Source organism: Diadema setosum, chromosome 18, assembly GCF_964275005.1.
Source record: "Diadema setosum chromosome 18, eeDiaSeto1, whole genome shotgun sequence".
In the NCBI taxonomy this organism is placed as follows: domain Eukaryota; kingdom Metazoa; phylum Echinodermata; class Echinoidea; order Diadematoida; family Diadematidae; genus Diadema; species Diadema setosum.
Genome location: NC_092702.1, coordinates 32,133,668 through 32,154,966, shown reverse-complemented (window position 1 = coordinate 32,154,966; position 21,299 = coordinate 32,133,668). Strand labels below are relative to the sequence as shown.

Here is a 21,299-nt window from a genome sequence, read left to right as displayed (position 1 = left end):
TATTTGAAGAAAATCGGGTTTGAAATGGCTGATATATCCGAAAACAAAGAAATCTTAATTAAAGGTGGAACTCACCTCTTACTAAGACCACTTTGTTTTACTGTGACCCCTCACTTACGTATTACAAACTCTCAGTAGAAATACCGTCACTAATCAAGCAGCTCAAATACTGGCATCCGTGAATGATGTTTCGAGTAATACTCGTACCCCGCGCTCCATCTCACGCAGCCTCCAGGTTTGGGCGAATGCCGCGGGAGGAGCGGCTCAGACTGCTGGAAGAGTTGAAGGAGGAGGAGACGGAGGCGTCGGAGGAGGAGAAGCATAGGGCGGAGATCAGGGAGCTGACCGACAGAGTCTACAACGCGTACACCAACATGTGGATGGGTCAGTTTATTTCCATGCCAACGGGCGCTAGGTCAACAAGGAGCAAAGAAACCAATGTAAGAAACAGTCGAGCCATCTTTTTGTCTGTGTGTGTGTGTGTGTTTGTTTGTTTGTTTGTTTGTTTGTTTGTTTGTTGCTTTTTTTTGCATATTTTGCCTCCTTTCATGTTAATTTTTGACTGAGACAGTATACATACATACTATGTGCAAATATATCCTGTATACGTCATATATTTTGCCGGGGGGGGGGGGGGGGATATTCGTGAATTTCATGAGTCAGGTGCTGTTTGCAAACTCTAACAAGAAATATTCACTCTGATCCTGACATGAATGTGGCATACATACAGACTTTTCTCCATCCATTGTTCTTATCGCTGAACGTATGGCATAAACAGTAGTCTTTTTAGGTCTGTAAGATGCTAGGCTTTTGGAGACATCCCTTTGTAATATGAAGACTCCGTGTGTGTCAACCACTCACTAGAGGAATTGTTGAAATCCAGTAAAACGGAACATCTGAAATAACATCTATTGGATGTTGGTGTCAATTATGACAGAGACAATGAGCTAAGGCATTTGAGCCTGATGGCACGCATTATCCGAAATAGCAATGCATCACTGCATTTCTTTCACCTGGTAGTGCTGTGTGAAGTTTAAGTCTAGGTGTCTCGATGTACCAGAATGTTTTGTGCCACTAAAATCACCCACTTCTGTGCAGTATGTACAGTTATTAAGGTGATGATGCACAGACATTATGCAAATGTCCAAGTTTAATGCAGTAATGTTTAAATGCATACACTCGGCGATTGGAATTCATTTTAAAAGAATATATATATATATATATATATAGGATGGCTTTGGGTGAATTAGGAGTTGATGATGTTAAATCATGCAGTAAACATTTAAATTGTCGTTTTAGTGGATGTGTTTTCTGTGTGAAGTTGATGATGGCTTGAATTGAAGATTTCTTGAATGCCAAACAGATTAGATATGGCTGTAGATTTTTCTGCTGTTTTTTTGAAATGCTTATTGTCAATTTGTCATACACTTTTCTATGAATTGTAGATCATTTATCCTTTGATATGCTTTTTGCAGCACTTTCCTCTTAAACAGCACTATTTTGATTTCATGCAGGGTAAAACAGAGGACGTCAAGCCGATGAAGGAGTTAACAGAGAGAGAAGCCATCTCAAAGTTTTGCCGCGGGGCACTACTAGCCATCATAGAAAGTCTAGCAAAGTTTGCCAAGAAAATTGCACAATTCAAGAATCTCGATTTGAATGATCAGGTGGGTTCTGTCTCTTATTTCTTGATTAAACCTTTTAGCAGTCAGAGACAACATTTTTTTTATTGTTAAACTTGTCTGTGACACGATGTCCCCAGCAGCATGATCCCCATCCCCTCCAGCGCGAAATGTCATCCCACTGCATGAATAAAGAGCACTCACTATTTGTTTTATACATCATCTCAAGGGTTACAAGTGTGGTCCAAGCGAAGGCCTGAATAACATCTAGTATGGAGATGTCAACCATTTCTCAGGAATGGCACATGGGCTAGTTGTGCGAGGAAGCGATCGATTGAAATAATCGATAGAGTGACTGATGGAGTTTGCGTTTTCAAGTGATTGAGGGGGCATGCTGCAAAAGCGTGCAAGTTGTGGATGTCGGTGCAAAACTGAGAGATGGATCAGGAGCCCATCATGGAAGTAAATGTACGTGGTTGATTCCATTGGTGTACACTATTTGAAGCTGCTCAACAAAATTTGCGCCCTCACCATTAAAAGTTTGCAACAGTAGCGAGGATCATTATGGGTGTTACATAATCTATTTTGTGACAATGCAACTAGCATCCAAAGCTGTATGTAGTGACTGCACTAAAATTACATTAATGACAAGGTCGGAAATTGTCAATGGCCCTTTCTCCATGAGATCATTTGACCATGTCACACAGTAATCTCATGCACCATTTTGTATAATTCTATTTTTAACTAAATCTTCATAATCAAAGATGAAATAAAAAAAAACAACCAAGTTTTGAATACATATATTGCATCAGTTTCAATAGAGGTTTTTTCTAACATTTACTTTTAGGTAATTTTAAGTAATTTTTCACGCTCGGCCAGGTGAGATGAGTTTTGAATGTTTTTAATAGTGGGAATCAAGATATCAATGACTGGAACATACAGCGTGCAAAAATATTTGCATGCTTTAATTTTCAGGCTAGTCTCTGTTTGCACAAAATGCGATAAAATCTCAACAACGCGAAAGTTGTCACTTTTACAGTATCCTGTAGTTGTTATTTGATCTATCAACAAAAGTCTTGACCTGATAGTGAAGTCATTTTCAAGTACTTTGGCGAGTATTTTCTGTATTTTTCTGCTTATATAGGTTTGGCCTCAAAGTTGATGTGTCATTTACCCCATGATGCAATACGATAACACAATTGTCAAACATCAGAGTCATCTTCGATGCACAAATTAGGCATAAATTTGAAAGCAAATTGAAGGGAAAGATAGCATCTATGTGAATATTGTTGGGTGTTGTACAATGTATCATGGTTTAATTCTATTCATCTCAATATAAACTTGTTCTGCCTTGGGTTTATGTTGTTCACCTCCCAAAACAGTCATGCACGCTCACATTATGTACAAATTTCCCCTTCTTAAGAACCTCAGAAACTATACGTGATGATTGGCTGCAAACTCAGAATAAATTTTGGGTTTGACAAATTCATCATTTCTCTGTATGATATCAACTGTTCCTGAAGCTATCGACCATTGATGTGTAAAAGTGATGGTCAAAGTAAAAATTGAATTGCATTCAGTGACAGGACTTTCATTGAAATGGTTCATGTAGTAATTGCAATTATCCTCACTCACATTTGAGGCATCGCAGCTGAAAATCTTGTCCATTCATGGAAGTGCTTAGCTCCCTGGTTCATTGTTACTTATGAAAAATATCCACACAAACTGAAAAATCATAGTTTATCACGTGAGTTTTAAAATCACCTTAGAATACATGTAGTTTAACAAGTTTGTCCAGGAGCTTTGGTGTTTAGAAATAAGAAATGGCGTACAGATTCTTTCCTAAGTTTTATATCCAAGTCACTTGTGACCTTTTGACCCATAGCTGTCTGGTATTGTCTTTAATAATAGTCAGCACATCTGCTGTTAAAATGTGCTGCGGATGATATTCTAGATGTATGGTTGCTACATGATTATATCTATGTGTGTATGTATGTTTATATGTATGTGTGTATGTACAATGTATGTGTGTGAGACAACTGTTATTCATTTCTGAGATTTATTGGTGCCCCAGTACATTGTTCCTGAAATAATCACCCATATTGTCGGTGTTAGCCCACAATTATTTTCCTGTGTTTGTTTAAGAGTATCTCCAGCCTTCCGCCATGCACAGAACCATTTCTTTCCTTCCTGATTGGCCTAGGCCTTCCAAGGAGGTTTCGTTACAATGATACTTCCGTGTTGGATAATTTATGGGGAGTATGAGGCGATAGAATCTTATCTTCTTTGAATCGATTGTTTCCTCGTCAACAACAAGGGATCTCTCTTTCCCTACTACAAAATGTGGTGCTATATAAGGACTTGGCATGTTCAGCTGTTGCAGTTGAAGAGTTTAAGTAAACTTTGCACCTCTATCTTTCAGATCTTGGGAAGGGGATGATTTTGACCTTAGTCTGCCTTTCCTCTGCACAAACAATAGTAGTAATAATAATAAAGTACAATTATAATGTGCTGTATCTGTCATTACTGGTACTCTCGGTGCATGAGAGCCTGTAAGATTCAACACATGGTGTGTCCACATAAACAGCTAATAGTACAGCCCTTCAAATCCAATCCATATCCAATATTACATAAAAATTAACCCAAACTACAATTGAACAAATGCAATTTAAGGAGTGTCTTGAAATTAGAGTATGAAGTTTCCTGACAGATGTTGAGTGGGAGAGTGTTCCATAGATGAGGTCCAATATATGAGAAAGATCGTGCCCCCCAACTCTGATCTACGCGTGGAATATGAAGCAGACTAGAGGTTGAGGAGTGTAGTTGCCTTGGTGGAATGTAGAGTTGTATTGTGATAGATTTTTAGATAAACTAGATTTTTAGAGATCAAAAGTAGTGTTAAATTTATACCTGTAGACAATTTAAATACTCTACAGTGTATGTACTGTATACGCCAGATATTTTACAAGGTTTTTGTTTTCGCGAATATCGCAAGTCCAGTGCTATTCGCAAATTTAAAAGAACACAACAATTTTTTAACTCTGATCCCAACATGAATGTGACGTGCAGGCATACATTTCTTCTTTCAACAATTAACTACACAATTGTGAATTTAGCCACTTGAAAAATTTCTGGAAGTCCCGATTCGCAAAAACTTAGACTCAATGAATGCATGGCATATACATTGTACAGTACTTTCTCTTAATTGTGCCTGGAAGGTATATAAAATCCAGGCTTCTCCTCTTGGCTGAGGTCAGGACTCAAGAAAAAGATCTTTGCAGTTGGTTTCTCTGCTTCACCACCTGATGATGGCAAAATTTCTAGTGGTGAAACTCTTCAATATTTTGAAGGCATCTGTTCAAGATTTCCAAAACCTTTAGAGGTTAGGAGTGCCATTGGCAGATCATAGATTAAGAACAGTGGCTTGCATTGTTTGTCATGTCAGGACAGTGAAATGTGGTGTAACACAAATCATTAGCTGAGAACAAACAACCCCTTTAAGAGACGGAAAAACTGTGTGGTCTGTGGGCCAAACTACTTCATTCTAATGTTACTGTGACTATACACACAGAAAATAGTTATGTGATGTCTACTCTTACAGTTCCCCTCCCCCCCCCCCCCGCCCATTTACATGGTTTATATGCTTTGCTTGTCTTTTCTCCAGATCAGACTTTTCATATTTCTGAAATTCAAGCATTCTTTGAAATCAATGATCAAACGTGTAGTGTAAAGGGCCTGAAAGGATGAAATAGTCATAGGAAATACATTTCATATTTCTTGACATAGATTTATGGTGTTTAAAACAAAGTGGATGACACATGTAATGTATGCGTATTTTTGGTTACATATCAGGAAAAGTGATGTGGAAACACAAGCAAGTAATTGACTGCTTGGACATTTGCTGATAAAATGTTCTACTAAAAACTAGCTGCAATTTAGTGTCAGTTTGAATAGAGAAGAATCATTCATATTCGCATCTTTGTAACATTAGTTTTGGGGATTAAAAAGGAAAGTGACTTCTCCAATTTCAGTTACAATTTCAGTCTCCCATGACTTCTGGCTGTTGCCTATATACTTTCATCCTCCCATGTGAAGTATGAGTGTGGTTTGACCCTTTCTGTGCTAGGGACTTTGGACAGTCTATACAACGCTATGGTGTTTTCTGTGCTAATTGACACTCAAAGCATGCAGAGGGTTATATATGTGCAAGAAATCCTTTACACCAGCTCTCTAGTCTTCCTTCTTACATACAAATATAAAAGTAACGACAAGATGAAAGAAATAAGCACTGAATTGATCAGTGTTTTAGTAGTAGCCATGATAATTATAAAGGAAATCATGGGTGTACACACTCGAGCAGGATTCGAACCTATAACCTCCCAAGCCCTGTTTCATAAAACTTGTTATCAGTGACAACTGCCACATTTGTATGACAAACTTTCTCTCAGCCAATCAGATGCGAGGATTTCAATAGCTTGTCACAACTATAAAAACATGTCACTGATAACAAGTTTTATGAAACGGGGCCCTGATCTCCGGACAGGGCGTCATCTCCACTAGACCACAGAGCTTCCACCCGACAGCAAGTGTTGGTTCTAATCCTTATAAAAGAATTTCATGAATTTGAAAGATGAAAGAAGTGAAGATGGATAAGTGATGGAGGGCAGGGTCTCTCATCACTGATTTCATTACCAGTCTGTTTCCCGTTTCCTTCAGCATGGCAGTAGAACTCTAGGGCTTTATGTCCCTCCCACATTGATGCCTAGTAAAAAGGCTGCCGGCAGGAAATGATATGTGCTTTTGTAAAAGGGAAATGAGTGCTCCAGATCTGCTTCCTGTTTACGACTGCTGTTGTCGCTTGGGCGAAGCGCTGGAAAGGATTAAGAAAACAAACATGATATTATACACATATCTTGGTTTCAGGAAATTCTTCCAGATATCTACACACTCTGACTGTTTTTCTAAGAAAGAGGCAAGATGTTTCTTTATTTCTCATCCCCCTCTACTCTAGATCTATCTGGGGATAGGAGAGAGAGAAGAAGATATATAATTTGTGAATTTTCCAATGTTGTACAAACATAAGATTCAAATGATACTGTATATGCAAATACCAAATCATTACTTGTAAAGAAAAAGCTGAGGTATTTAGTGTGCAGGATGCTTTGGACATAATTATATGTACTAACATTATTTTTGCAACATACATGTATGTAATGATTGTGACAATTTTTTTACAGTCATTTCCTTCTCATTTCACTGAAAAAAGAAAGAAAATTCAGAGACATTTGCATATTGAGTGTGTGTTTAGAGTTAAAGGTGAATGGGCCTCTGATGCATTATATCAGAGATCACATATTATGTGATTTTATTAGGCCAATGTGCTGAAGTGTGACAAATATGTATACAGTCAAACCTGTCTATAACAGCCACCGAAAGGAGATGACATACACTATATGTGGCTGTTAGAGACAGTGGGTGGCCACTATAGACAAGGTCTTTAATATTGCTTTTCGGAAGGGGGGGGGGGGATTTGTTTTTAGTGGCCACATACGGCAGGTGGCCGCTAAAGACAGGTGGCTGCTGAGGCATATTTGACCATATATATTTTTGGTATTTCACAGTAAGTTCACAATGGAGTACCGTGTGTGTTCCAAATAGACTAATGTTCATGTTAATATACTGTATGTGTAGGCCAGAAGCCTTTTGATTCATCACAGTTGATATAGACCGTGTTAAAAATCAGAATGCCTTTATGGAACTCATTTTAGATCGGTGGTTTCAGTTCCCAATTCTACTTCATTAATATGCACATCATTCTTTCTTTTTTTTTTTTGCACATGCACATGACACCACAGTTTCTCAATTACAGAAGAGATTCTTCCTATTAAAGCTAGTCTGATCAAGTAACCCTTTGAGGATGAGCTGATTCTGCTTTAACACATATTTCACGTAGACAACTGCACAAGTACTGTATATGCCGAATATTTCGCGAGGTTTTTATTTCGCGAATTTCGCGAGTCAGGTGCTATTCGCGAAATTAAAGACACGCGGAAATATTGACTCTGATCGCGATGTGAATGTGAGGTACATATTGTACGCATGCGTGTACACTTCTCCGTTCAGTAACAGGACTCCATGATCGCAATCGTCAGGAATTCCCGATCTGCGAAAATATATACTCGCGAAATATATAGCGTATACAGTATACTTTGGACCAGTCTTCAATGGGTTAATCGTTGCTGGGCAGGGCAAGTTCGTACAAGTTCTTTACAATTAAATTGTCTCATGCTTGCTATTGTGTGTGCCTCCCAATTGAGACTGCTAGAGGCATTGTGCTTCTACAGTAGGTTTCACTTCTTTCCAAATGGATGTCCGCCTCCTTATAATCTTTTTCTTGCAAGGGTCTTAGGTACGTTGTCTAAATTGAATCCAAATTACATCTGCTTGTAGTGTTTTGTATTCTATCGAAACTTGACGATGCACATTCTATTTTACGGTAATTGATCCAATTTTTTTCCCCGGGGAGCAGAATATGATATCAAAAGCTTCTGAGCCAAAGCACTGTGGATTAATTTGAAATACAATGATGGTGTGTACATGCTTGATATGTTTATAGCTCTGTCTTGTCCTATGCACTTTGTAGTTTTTGGAATTCCAGTGATGACATGCAAGTTACCTTTCAGCTTTTTGGCATATGTATGCAACTGCAATAGACAGGTCAGATGCAGGGTGACTTTAACCAGCATACCAGATGGTACTATTAGTATCAAATGTTATCTTTATGATGTTATGATGTTATCTGATAAGATATTACTTCCTAATACCCTCTGGAGGACGCACTGATCAATGAATGATAAATTTTCTGTCTCTAGAATGTTTCTTTTATGTTTTATAGATTTTGCATATTTTCACATCTGTTTTTGTTCTCTTTTTTTTTTCGGGGGTGGGGGGAGGGGACAGGGTAAGAGCTTGAGTAATGAAAGTGTACTGCTGTACGACATGATGTCTGTATAATACAGAATATGGTGCACTATGGTGAAGTGGACAATACCCTTGATTTGAAAGTAGAGGTCCCGAGTTCAAGTCCTGCTAAGTGGTATTAAAGACCATATTATTATATTATCGTGGCTACACAGCATTTTATTTCTACTTTCTTCTCTTCCTCATCCCTGCCCAGGTGTGCCTCCTAAAACACGCAGCATTCGAGGTTGCCATGATAGCCACGTCGTCCCGGTTTGCGTCCGACGGGCTCTGGTTCCCGACGGACGGTGTCTTCTTCACCAAAAAGATGCTGGAGCAGCTGGACATCACCTTCTTCGACGGCAAATTCAAATTCTTTGAGAAGATGAAGAAGCTGAACCTAACGGACAAGGAGTTGGCTTTGTTCTGTGTGTTAGCCCTCTCATCACCCGGTAAGTCCCGGGGCTACCTATTGTAGTCACTGCATTCTGTTTCGTTTTACTTTGCTGCGATGGACACATAATGCATCCACATTATATCTTTGACATACAGTGTAGATACCAATGACCGCTCTGATCTTCCCGTCTGAGAGAGTTGTCTTATTTCAAGTGTACATTTGAATGCTTACCAGGCTCTCTGAGCTGAAGATGTTCATATGTTTAATATCCATCCATCGTTTGTTCATTCCAGCAGTAATTTACATTGCATAACATTTACAAATGCATGTACATGTACAATCTATGTACATGATCGCACACATGTGTATCGGCAGAGTCAGACTAAAGGTACTGTAAAACGAGGAATGTTCGCGTGCATTTTAATTTCGCGAATTTCGCGAGCGCAAAGATTCGCGAAATTAAAATGCACGCGAAAGTTCTTGTCTACACTATATGCATTGAATGCCAGTGGAAGTTCGCGAAAATTTCAGGCCGCAAAAAAGGCCGTCGGCTCCAATTCAAAAAAAGATTCATGCCGCGAATATATCATGTTTTACAGTATATAAAATTGGAATGCAAAAGACACTCTGGTACTCAATCTCAGGCATCTTAAAAGTTTTTCATCATTATACCTATTTGTTGTTTTTAGAGAAAAGTGAGTTACAAGTGTCCTTTAGCAAACTTTCAGTGGTTGAATAGAGGTGAATCAATTTCTCTGTGACATTGATTCAATGGACATCGTGGTTGCAAATAATGTTTATGTTATGAAGAGCATTTCATGTACACATATTTCATGCTTTTGAGATAACCAAGACTTATCTTTTTGTCAGTGTAGTTAGTTGCCATGGCATTTCATAGACACTATGAATGAGTAATGTCCAAGATATGCAGGATCCTAAGTAAAGCAGGTTGAAAACATGTTGTTAAATACTTAAATCTATTTCTAGCACCCCAAATTATGTCAGTGAAAATAGTTACCATCTGTGTGGCATTTCGTTAACATCACGAACTAGTGCTGATGTTCAGGTTACAAAGGGCACAAATTCAAGCCGTATGAGGTAATGCTTGTGCAATACCTAAACCTATTCCAAATTTTGTCGATATAGATAATTGCCATGGCATGTCAGTGACGTCATAGATGAGTAATGTTTGGGGTATGAAGGACCTTACATTGAGTGGGTCGATGTCATGTATGTAAAATACTTTGCCCCTCTTTATTCTAGATTATGCCAGAAAAGTTTTCAGTTGTTTTTTTTTTTTTTCAGTCACATCATTTCATTGAACAACATGGCTGTGCCATGGTTCAGATATTAAGGCCCTATAAGGTGGAGGGGATTAGTGCCATGTTTTTGAAATACACTGTACTTACTGCCACTTCATTCTAAATTACACCAGGAAAAAAGTGTTAAAGATCATCCATACCCTTTCATGAAGAATGCCTTCATTGGAGTGCTTGTTACATGGATATTCATTCGAATTCAACCTGAAGATGATTATTAGCAGTCATCTAGGAGACAATGATTTATTAAGGCAGACCAGTTACAGACCTGGTGCTTTCCCGAAGACAAATCTAATTATCTGTGAAAGGAAAATTCTACGGTGGGTATTAACCTGTTGAGGACGAGTCCCGAGTATACTTGGGCAAGCATCTATTGGAAATGTGTGTTGTAGCAAAATCAAACTGTCCTCAACTGGTTAAAAGGTGATTATACTGTGAAAGAGTGGATTTCAAGAACTAGATGTTTTGTTCGGAGAGTGGCATTGTTTCAGTCATAATGGCATTAACTGAGCAGGATTGGTGCTGTCTGTTTCTTTGTTAAACCGAGAGTACGACTCATTGACCCCACAAAGTGACAGTGATCAGTAGCACTCGTTAATCTTGTGACTTAATGTTTTTTCTGCCTTTCAGACCGAGACGAGCTTATTGAAAGGGACCAGGTGGAGAGATTCCAGGAGCAGATCCTGGAGGCGATCCAGATGGAGCTGAGGACCAACCATAGCAACCACCGCCTCCTGCTTCCCCGCCTCCTCTCCCTCCTTGTGGACCTACGGCAGCTGGTCCTGGACCACATCAAGCAGGTCCAGCAGCTCATGTTAATGGATGACCCCTCCTACTCTGGACCTCCTCCCCTTATCAAGGAGATATTTGGACTCTACTGAAGAGGGTGTGAGGGGGCGGGGCGGCCCCCTCTGTCCAAGGGTGCTCAACGTCATCATGACACCTGTGTTCTGGAGCTGAAGTGTTTTTAAAGGATTAGACTCTTCATAGGACTGTGATGTACAGATGTCCACTGGGCTGATACCTCTTGTGTAATGTAACCTTGTTTTTGTCTAGACCCTATGTCAGTGCCAGGGGGTGGTATTCTGAAACTCCCTGCATTCACACTCTCCCGAATCTTCCCCTTCTTATTCAGACAAAGTGTCAACACTGGCCGGCAATGCTGCTTCTGTGAAGCAAGTCTTGTTCAGCTACTAAGACTACTGGGACTAGCCTGTCACACACCCTTTACCAGAGTCAAGTTCTTCCTCTTCCGTTTGAAATTTTGTTGATTTTTTAATCCTAAAGATGACCGCACAATTGCCTTCCAACAGTCAGTTGTACAAAAGAAAATATGGCCTCTTGTTCTGAACTCATGTAGCCAGTAAAGTTTAGTGAGTATCACTTTGAGTTATAGAGAAGCATATCAAGAGATCTTGTACTCTGTGTCTGCGCTGATCATATGTGCTTTTATTGTGTGTTCATGGCAGATTATAATTATTTTAATACACACACACACACACACACACACACACACACATGCTCGCATTCACATGCACACACTCACGCTCACGCTCAAACACTTTATCTAAAGGCCTTTAACTCTTTATGTGCCATGTTTGCACACCCAACTCAGTCCACGGCATGCCAGGCTCACATATTTTGCTCAACCGCACAAACCCGCCCAAACAGATAAATAAATCACCAAAATGCCACAGTACAGTTTAAGGTTCACTTGCGATCCCATTCCTGTCAGATATATCTTGCATTGTGTTGTGATTCCCTGTTGAATTTTTCAAGTAAATTTAAGTTTCTGTCACTGTTTTGTGTGTAAAAGTCATGCCTGGACAGTAATGTAACTTCTGGTCATTTGAAAGAAAAATAGTCATAGATTTGTCATAAAATTAACATCAGAGTGACATTGCATTGCATGTCCAGCAAAACAGATGTATATTTATATATATATATAGAAAAAAATAACCTGGGGATGAAAAATTGAATCTTTTCCCAAAGCATGCCTACATTGCAGTCTCAGAATCACATGGCACACAGGAAGTTTACACAGTGGCACATAAAAAGTTTAGTACAAGGCATAGGCTTGTTTTTTCTTTTCAGTCAACTATCGGTGAAGCAGCCCTATTTTTGACAACAATCATGGTTTGCACACGTGCTGTTGAGTATTTTTAGAACAATTATTTATAGAGATATTTGCCTTGAAAGTGCACTTTATAAAAAAAAGTAGGCCATTTGTAGCCTTAGGTTCGTTTTCCATTGTCTGTATTCTTACTTTGAATAGAGAACTTTGGCCCAAGATTCCAAAGTTTTTCAGCCCTGTTTATTTTTCTTCAGAATACCACCCTCAATGCACTGCATCTACTCTCTGCCTTATTTTTTTTTTACTGTATATTTTGTAACATGATATGAAGTCACTGATCTTTTCTTTCTGTTATTATCATTATTATTATTATTTTTTTTTTTTTTTTTGGGGGGGGGGGGGGAGGGGCTGCAGACCTACATATGGCACTTGATGTCTTAAGTGCTTCTTTGAATGTGCATGTATAAAATGTGATGATTAGCGTGTAGTTTTGACTGCCAGTCGCATTGATTATTAAGCAGTCAAATGCCCATTGCCATTTGTCAGATGGGGGTAACATACAACTTTCCTACAGCACTGGACTACTCAGTACTATGGTACTATGGATATAGGTTAAAATGTTGCTAACCCATAGCGCTTTCTGTTTCATTTTCTACACCACCACTGTAAATGCTTTGGGTTGTGCTGTGTTTGAGTGGTCTGGCCCAGTCCTGAAGAGGTTAAGTTAAGGGGCGGAATATTATTAACAGATGTGGAAATTATTTGATAATTGAGATGGTGAGACAAGGGCTTACCAGTATGAGTTTATTAGTAAGGAAATCTCTATTTTGCTCAGATCAAGATAAAACATTTTTGTTGTTGTTTCTTTTGTGCTTTTACAACTCAGGAGGTCTTGGCGGATTTTCTGAGAACTTGTACATTTTGTAGAGGCTGCATATGTTTTTATTTATGTTCATACTAATTTCAGTATCTATGTATATATGTATCATAGCTAAAGAAAGTACTTTTATGTTGCCTAGATAATATTTGGTGTAATTTTATGTGTTTTTGCCAAAATTTACTTTCAAATCACGTTTGCTATTTACTACAGAATGATTTGTGTTTTTATATTTTTCGTCATGAGAAAAGTTCTTACTTTATCCAGCAATAAATTCAGCAGTAATTTATTGTCTTGCGTCACATCATTTTCTTATCAAACTTATTATGGGAGATACAGTGTGCATGTACCAAATGGCGAGATATCACTGTATGTACTAGTCTCGTGTTCTCACATACACTATTACACTTTCACACATACACACACACATACAAACACAAATGATAAATTGAGTAAATATTCCAAAACAAACCAGCTACACATATTATTTCCAATTAGTTACTATATATATATGTGTGTGTGACCCGCCACAACAAAAGGATCCTAAAGTTTCTGACGGCTGAGCCGAGAAAATTGAGTTTGAAGTCGGATCATCAAACAATCAGATTTCTGTTTTTGGCATAATTTTGTAGTCTAATGTATTGTCTATCATCTGCCGAAATTTCGAAGCTAAATGATCAAAGAAAAGGTAAGAAATTAACGTCTTCTCCGACTTTCAATGGAACAGAAATGTGTCCGAGGATTTGGATTTAGCGCCGCAGATAGACTCTGCCCCTAGCAACGAGGGAGTGATCATATTGGTCAGTGCGTGGCATCCTGGTTACTGATTGCTCGGGCGTAGACCGCTATCGCTAAGCTTGAATGAACATCGCGGAGGTTGCTAGGAGCATACCTTTTATTGTCAAGAGGTGAAAACTGTCTTGCCTCCCCTTGATCATGAAAGCGTTGGAAGGAAAACTTTGAAGGTGTTTTTCTTGAAACTCTGATTTCCTAAAGGCTAAACCATTCGACATGTGCTAATAAAATCATTTATATCTCCACAGTCGAGTACTTTTATGAGTTGTGTTATATATGTAATTAAAGAAGAAGAGTAAAGGAATAATGTCATGTCATTTTCAGAAAATCATCCTCCCCCGATTTTCAGATCCTTTTGTTGTGGCAGGTCACATATGATTTCTTGATCCTTGATGGTTGGGGCACCAGAAAGAATAATAAGAAACTTGCCAAGCTTGTTGAAAAGGTCCTAAACTAATCTGCTTGTGAGGTTTTCTGTAGTTTTTTTTACTTCTTGTTTTGTTGTTGTTGTTTTTTGTTTATTTTTGATAAGGAAAGATCACAGTATTATCATTTTATGTGCCAAAGGGGTCCATTTTCAAAATTTTGCTACTACTTGTATTGTGCATAAATTCCAATTACTTGCATATTTTTTGCAAGGATTTTTTTTCCCATTTCAAATGACTGAGAGGACTAGTGACTATCTTCAAGAGTGGTACTTGGATGTACTTAGGTGATTAATTAATATCGTGATTCATCATTTTCTGTAAATTTTGTGATGTCAATGTACTGTGTGTATCCTATATTACTAGTGGACTATGTTGCAAGTTGAGTGTCCCAAGTTGAATCTTTCTTCCCAAAATGAATGACATACTGAATCATCTCTTTTAATACAATATTATGTCATGTTTAATACAGTGAATATACTGTAAAAGCAGAAATTTTTTGCATGAGTAATATTTTTGTGTCGACCACGTCAGATGAATTTCTCACGATTTTAATTTCACGAACAGTCACAGGACAATTGATATGAATGATTGATATCTTCCAATCCATATTTGTGTGCTCTGTGTAGTATAAGACACATGTCATCATCTCAGGCTAGGACAGCTTCTGACCTGTGATGGCTACTGTCAATATGAAAGTCCTGTTCAAAAGAGTTCTGTGATTCTTGTACCACTGAGCAACGACAAATCACTCTTGTTACGAAGAGTTAAAAGAATCATGCAAAAAATCCCTTGGTTTTTTTTTTAAAAGAGGGTAAGGTATGGTCATAAAATTTACCAGTCATCTATGATGTTTATGATACCAGTCTTAAGCTGCATGTGCTGGACTGATGATCAGAGATATCAAAGTGTGACGCTGCAGGGGTGAATGACACAATTCACATTCAATAGTGGTATTCTTAGGGCATGGTGACATAAGAACTGTTGATTAGACCAGATAAAACATGTACAGTGTATAATTTCTTCTATCCACACATCCCTTACACAACTTGATTACCTACAGCCTTCATTGCTTCCTGCTGTCGAAAAAAAGAAGAAGAAGAAGAAATCTGCTTATGATGGCTAATTATATGTTTGCACGGCAGTAAATGGTAGAATAATTTGGTGGAAATTACATTGACCTACGTCTAGCACAGAAAAGTGTGAGCATAGCGCACAGGAGGGCACAGAGATTCAGATTCAAAGTCCAGCAGACAGACTGGAACCAGGACAATCAGTGATCGTGCTCAGATAAATCAAAAGCAAAAAATTGACTCCAAAGTAAATAAATAATAATCAAAGCTAAGTCTACTCTCAAGTTATATCTCTCAAGTGCTGTGTTCTCCTGATATGCTAATCTCCAACGTGCCCTGAGAGCTCTCGTTGGCTGAGAATGGGATGCAGTTGAGGCTGCCTTCGCCCAAAGGCTTCACTCTTGCCTTTTGTTTGATTGATCTTCATATTTGCCAATCATGCCAACAATGTGTGTAAGGGCAGTAAATAGTGTGATCAAAAGTGATTTATGATTAGAGTTGTGATATGACCACTTAAAGCTGTAGAGATCAACGGTGTAGAATGTCCATGCAAGTCATACATTGCACCAGGATATTCGGTCTGTGCCAATGATCTCTACTGGAAATATTTCCTATAGATATCAGTGGTGTGTGCAGGTGTTCCACTGATCTAAACCCGTAGTTAAACATCTCTTCCACTTTTCACTTCATTCACTCCGCACAGTAGTTGACACAGCCGAAAGCCACACAGTATTTAGTCTGTTTACGCAGCTCAAAGGTTAGCCATGCTTAATGCTCACAAACTTGATGTGTTGCAGCGTGCTTGGTTCTTGATGTGAGTAATAGCGCAAACTATGCCTCTGCTGGGGGGGGGGGGGGGGTGTGGCATTTCACATCGTCTTTGTTTCAAGTTGTTTGACAGTCGATTGTTCAATAGATACATCTCTTAGTATGCCTATTGATTACGAGACTGTAAAAGGAAAGGCAATTGAATTGTGCACTCAAAACCCTTTGTAAAGTTGTGCATCAGTTATCTTTAAAAAAGTGTTTTTTGAATCATGCAAATGAAATATTGCCTCCATGGAAGCTATGATCACTTGTCTCACAAAGTGGACCATATTAAGCAAACACAATTTGTCTTCAAACCAAAAACAGTATCTAAAATAAATTCTAAGGATATTGATAAAGTGAAAGTAATTTGGTGCTGAACCTCAAGCCTTTTGTGAAGAAGGGCCACTGATTCTGGCTTACCCGTTTAACGTCCAAATTTCTCAAAAGTGACAACTTTTGATAATATTTTGTGATGCTTTGTGCAATCTGAACTGACCAGGCCATTACTACTACTTTCTTTGAAGATCCATCATGGATGAAAGGTCATAGTCAAATTTTGGTTACAGCTCGTTATTCCGAAGGTTCGTTATTCCGAAGGCTCTTTAGTCTGAAGATTCGTTGTTCCGAAGGTTCATTGTTCCGAATTTCATTTTCAGATTAACAAATCTTCGGAATAACGAACCTTCGGAATAATGCCACAAATGTTCGGATTAACGAACCCTTTTTCATTTTCGGATTAACGAACATCTAGGTGTAGGGAATTTGTGTGTTTCGGATTAACGACCCTTCGGAATAACGAACCTTCGGAACAGCGAACCTTCGGAATAACGAACAGCACCCCAAATTTTTACATATGAAAACTAGATTGGCAGAAACAAGAAAAATGTGAAATTGCCTTATCAATAGCTCTAATGATGATGATGATGATGATGATAATAATAATGATAATAATAATAATAATAATAATAATAAAGCAACCATCAGAAATCAGGAAAGATTACAGACTGAAAATTGGCTACCATTTCGTTGGGATGTCGAGTGTGTGGATGTTGCAAGGATATCACTTTATCGATACAGTTTTTACTCAAAAATCTGTTAGAATATTTTGTTGGATCCACGAAGTCCATTATACTTTTGTTTCCAATCATGTTTCACATGTGCTGATGAAATGGTTCTCATGTGAACCTTCCATCATGTACATTGAACGCAATGCAAACCAGGACATGGAGTATTAATGGCTAGAAAGAGTCCTGAATATTAATTGTTTTATTGTTATTTATTTTTTTATTTTTTTGTTTTTTTGTCTTCTATCATATACAAGAAGAAACAGATATGATTTGGAGTGCTAGCACAGTTGTGCCTCACAAACTCATTTGCAAGTTACCAATACCGGCTGCACACATTTGTACTTCAGCTGCTTGCTTTGGTAGCACATTTCCTTTAATCACCCTTAGGCTGATGAACAGAAGGATCCCTTACAATGTAGTTACAAAATCAAACTTCCTTAATATACAGGAGAAAAGAAGGAAAAAAATGTATATATATAGATATATATACATTTTTCTTTCTCTTAAAGGTGCATGGTCCCGGTGTTTTAATCAAATGCGTACGCGGGCGCACGGCGAAAGTTTCCTATAGAGACCTACGCTATCGACTCCTCTCTAGCGCTTACACTTTGGCCCACTTCCCCGAGTCCGGAGAAGTCCGATTCACTGTAGTCAGTGGTCGGATCACAGTTCGGCTCACGATTCGGGTGAGGGGGAAGACAGCTTTAGCAAAGTTCTTTTGTGATGTCATGATAACAAGCACATAGGCACGCACCATGGCATTACTACAGACTGCGCGATGCGCAGAGAAGACAACGCAGGCAACGTTACTTAGCAACAACTACGCACTTTACTCTTGATGACAGCTCAACTTCGGTAATCTTCGTATCAATGCTAACGGTGATCGGCAGTATCATCAACAGCGCCCTCTACACCATCGGGACTATGCCCCTTTAAAGGCTTGTGGCAAAGTCTGTTACTGATATTGTACATGTACATGTATCTAATAATATATTTTTTCCTTTTTATATTCCTTACATATGTTCTCGCGATATTATGTAAAAACTTGAAGGGAATTGAATATTTGTAATGATGTACATTGTGGCATTAGTGTATGTGGTGAATATGTATTAATTCCCTCATTGTGATGATGAGGGTACAAGTGAATTAGAACCAAAGAAGTGCGTACAAAGACGTACTATTATTAGATGTGTCTGTGTGATTTTGTGTACTGTGTTTCTGGTACAAATGTACGTGTGCATCCTACATTGTGTATGTGTGGAGAGTGTGAAATCAAGCTCAGTGGTTGTACTGGTGCCTCATAATTGTATTGAGATTGTTGATTCTTTGGAACAAAATCAAATCAAATGCCAAATGACTTCCATGATTAACCCCATTTAGAAACTACAGGGGAAAATGAATTGTGTGTGTATATATATACTCGGAACCAACGCTGAGGTAAAGTTCTAATTTCGTATATAAAGTACATGTGTGATTAAGTCATAAAAGTGCAAGCTTTGTCCTTTGTTGTTATCAGATTTCATGTGTGATCTACTTGCTGTGCTATGATTGATGGTGAAGATGACCCAAGGAAACCCACATGCTCAAAAGTATCCAATAACTGGAAAACACTAGCTACCACACATCATTGCATACTTGCCAACTACAGTTGAACCTCTCTTATCCGGCCTCCCTTTATCCGGATCTCTCTATTATACGGACGCAATCTCGCCGTGATTTTTTTTTTTTTTTTTTTATAATAACGGGAGGAAAGGGGGATTCCCAACTCCTTGAGAACTCCTACACAAACACACATGAATTACATATTACTTCCAACATTAACATACACCTCTATTTTGGGGTCTGTTACTGAGTGTAACAATGAAAAGGTTGCAGTATACACATTACTACATGTGGTACTACATGGGCTACATCAGTACATGTGTATGTATATGTACATGTGTAAAGCATTGAGTCTCCCGTATCCGGCCAAATCCCTTATCGGGATGAGCCCCGGTCCCGACTTGTCTTGATACGAGAGGTTCAACTGTAGTAAGATTTTATCAGATTCAGTAAGATTTTTTCCATTAAAAATAGCAAAATCAGATTTTCTGTCAGAGAAATCAGATTTTAAAAAAATATTTAGATAGATTTTTGCAATCCACGAGTAAGATATTTCATCTTGAAATGTTGGCAGGTATGTCATTGTACAGTAATTGATACCGCTTTACATTCTTTGCAGTGAATGATGTAACGCAAGGCAGATATCGCCAATATATGACACTGAACCATGCTACATGTGGAACCTTACTGATCACTGCTCATCCGGGAGTCTAACAGCACCTCAATAAGGCGTACATGGGTGACAAGTTGTTCCTTGGGTTTCGAAGAAGACACAGAACCAAGCTTGGGATAGAGATGAATACAGTGTATCCCTGTTATAATGATCACAGTTAAAATGAATTTTGAGTGGAAATTCAGGTCCCAAAATGATCAAATATATGTCTTTATACATTTGATTTGTTTGGCTCTAACAAAATGTTGAGATAAAAGAAAACTGCTGGTCCCAAGGACTTCATTTTAACAAAATTTCAAGAAAACAAAAAGGAAACTTCCAGTCCCAAGTACTTTGTTATAACAGGAGTCGCCTGTAACATCACTAAGGGTTTCACAAACAGTATGTTTACGATCAAACTGTTGTCATGACAGCCTTTTGAAGACAGAAAATGCTTATACAGTGGACTCCCGCTCTAACAAAGTCCTCGGGACCGGCAGTTTTCTTTCGTTATATCAAAATTTTGTTATAACCGAACAAATAAACAATAAAAAAAATGGTGCCGATATTCTTGCGGCCTGAATTTTTACTTCGTTGCAACCGGAATTTTGTTATAACCGTGTTCCTTATAATGGGAGTGCACTGTACAATGTACCTACTTTGGGCTGTGCTTTTGGGGTGTTTATTTTTTTATATGGTGCATGACAGGAGAAACTACTTGACAAACAATATACAGGAAAAAAAGTCAGCAATTGTACAAAAAACAAACTCTTCAACTTTATTCACAGAACATTACAAACAGCAAGTACAAATAGAAGGAATGTACTTGTGACTTTGTGGTGCAATATCTTGATCTACAACCCTCTCAGAACCAGTCTAGCACCACCGACAAACTCCAGGATAAAACAGACATAAACATGCCACTATCCCCAACGTGGGACGAGTTGGTAAATTACCCCCAGAATACCTTGAATAATTCAGATTCATGAAATCCCACCAAAATTTGCACTGTCCAGAGCTGTGACAAGCTGTCTACTGCTACAATGTGTGTTCTTTTTTGTTTTTGTTTCCCTCACTCCCCTCCCAAAGAAAAATAAAACACACACATGTACACAAGATGAGTGTACTGATCCATTTCTTAATTTTCTAGTTTGTTTGTTTTCCTTGATTTGCCTTCTTTAATAATGCTAACCTGATACAAACCTGGAAACCAATTCCTTGTGAATGTAGCTAATCGAACATGACAAACATTGCAGTGCACATCAGCGACGTGATGTCGTAATGAAAAAACAAGTAATCTTATCTTTCACATCAAGAAGCACAAAAACAAAACAAAAAACAGAAATTATGATATCGATTATAAGAAAGGTGTTTTGTTTTGTTTGTTTTTTGGGGGGTTTTTTAGGACATAATGTTGCACTTTGAACCTGAATCCTGAATGTTCATAATGTCATAATGACAATTTTCAAGAAAAAAAAAAAGTGAGTATTCCATGTGAAATTCTACCATCATCGCTAATAAACTTCATGCTAAACTTTCAAGCTAACTCTGAACATTATCATATTGACTGCTTGACACTATGGGAGATATATGTATTTGGAAAACAGATGTTTGTAGAAGAGGGGG

At 38.3% G+C, this 21,299-nt stretch overlaps 1 protein-coding gene across 3 annotated transcripts in view; it reads left to right on the top strand.

Annotated features, from left to right (window-relative positions):
- LOC140241798 (peroxisome proliferator-activated receptor alpha-like) overlaps positions 1 to 11,693 on the top strand; it is a 44,096-nt gene extending 32,403 nt beyond the window's left edge. For all 3 annotated transcript variants that reach the window (XM_072321551.1, XM_072321549.1, XM_072321548.1), the window contains 4 exons: positions 229 to 440; positions 1,515 to 1,667; positions 8,800 to 9,034; positions 10,929 to 11,693. In XM_072321551.1, the coding sequence (XP_072177652.1) occupies positions 229 to 440; positions 1,515 to 1,667; positions 8,800 to 9,034; positions 10,929 to 11,179 (851 nt within the window). In that variant the 3' untranslated portion in view covers positions 11,180 to 11,693. The remainder of the gene's footprint in view (positions 1 to 228; positions 441 to 1,514; positions 1,668 to 8,799; positions 9,035 to 10,928) is intronic.
- Positions 11,694 to 21,299: the final 9,606 nt, after the last annotated feature.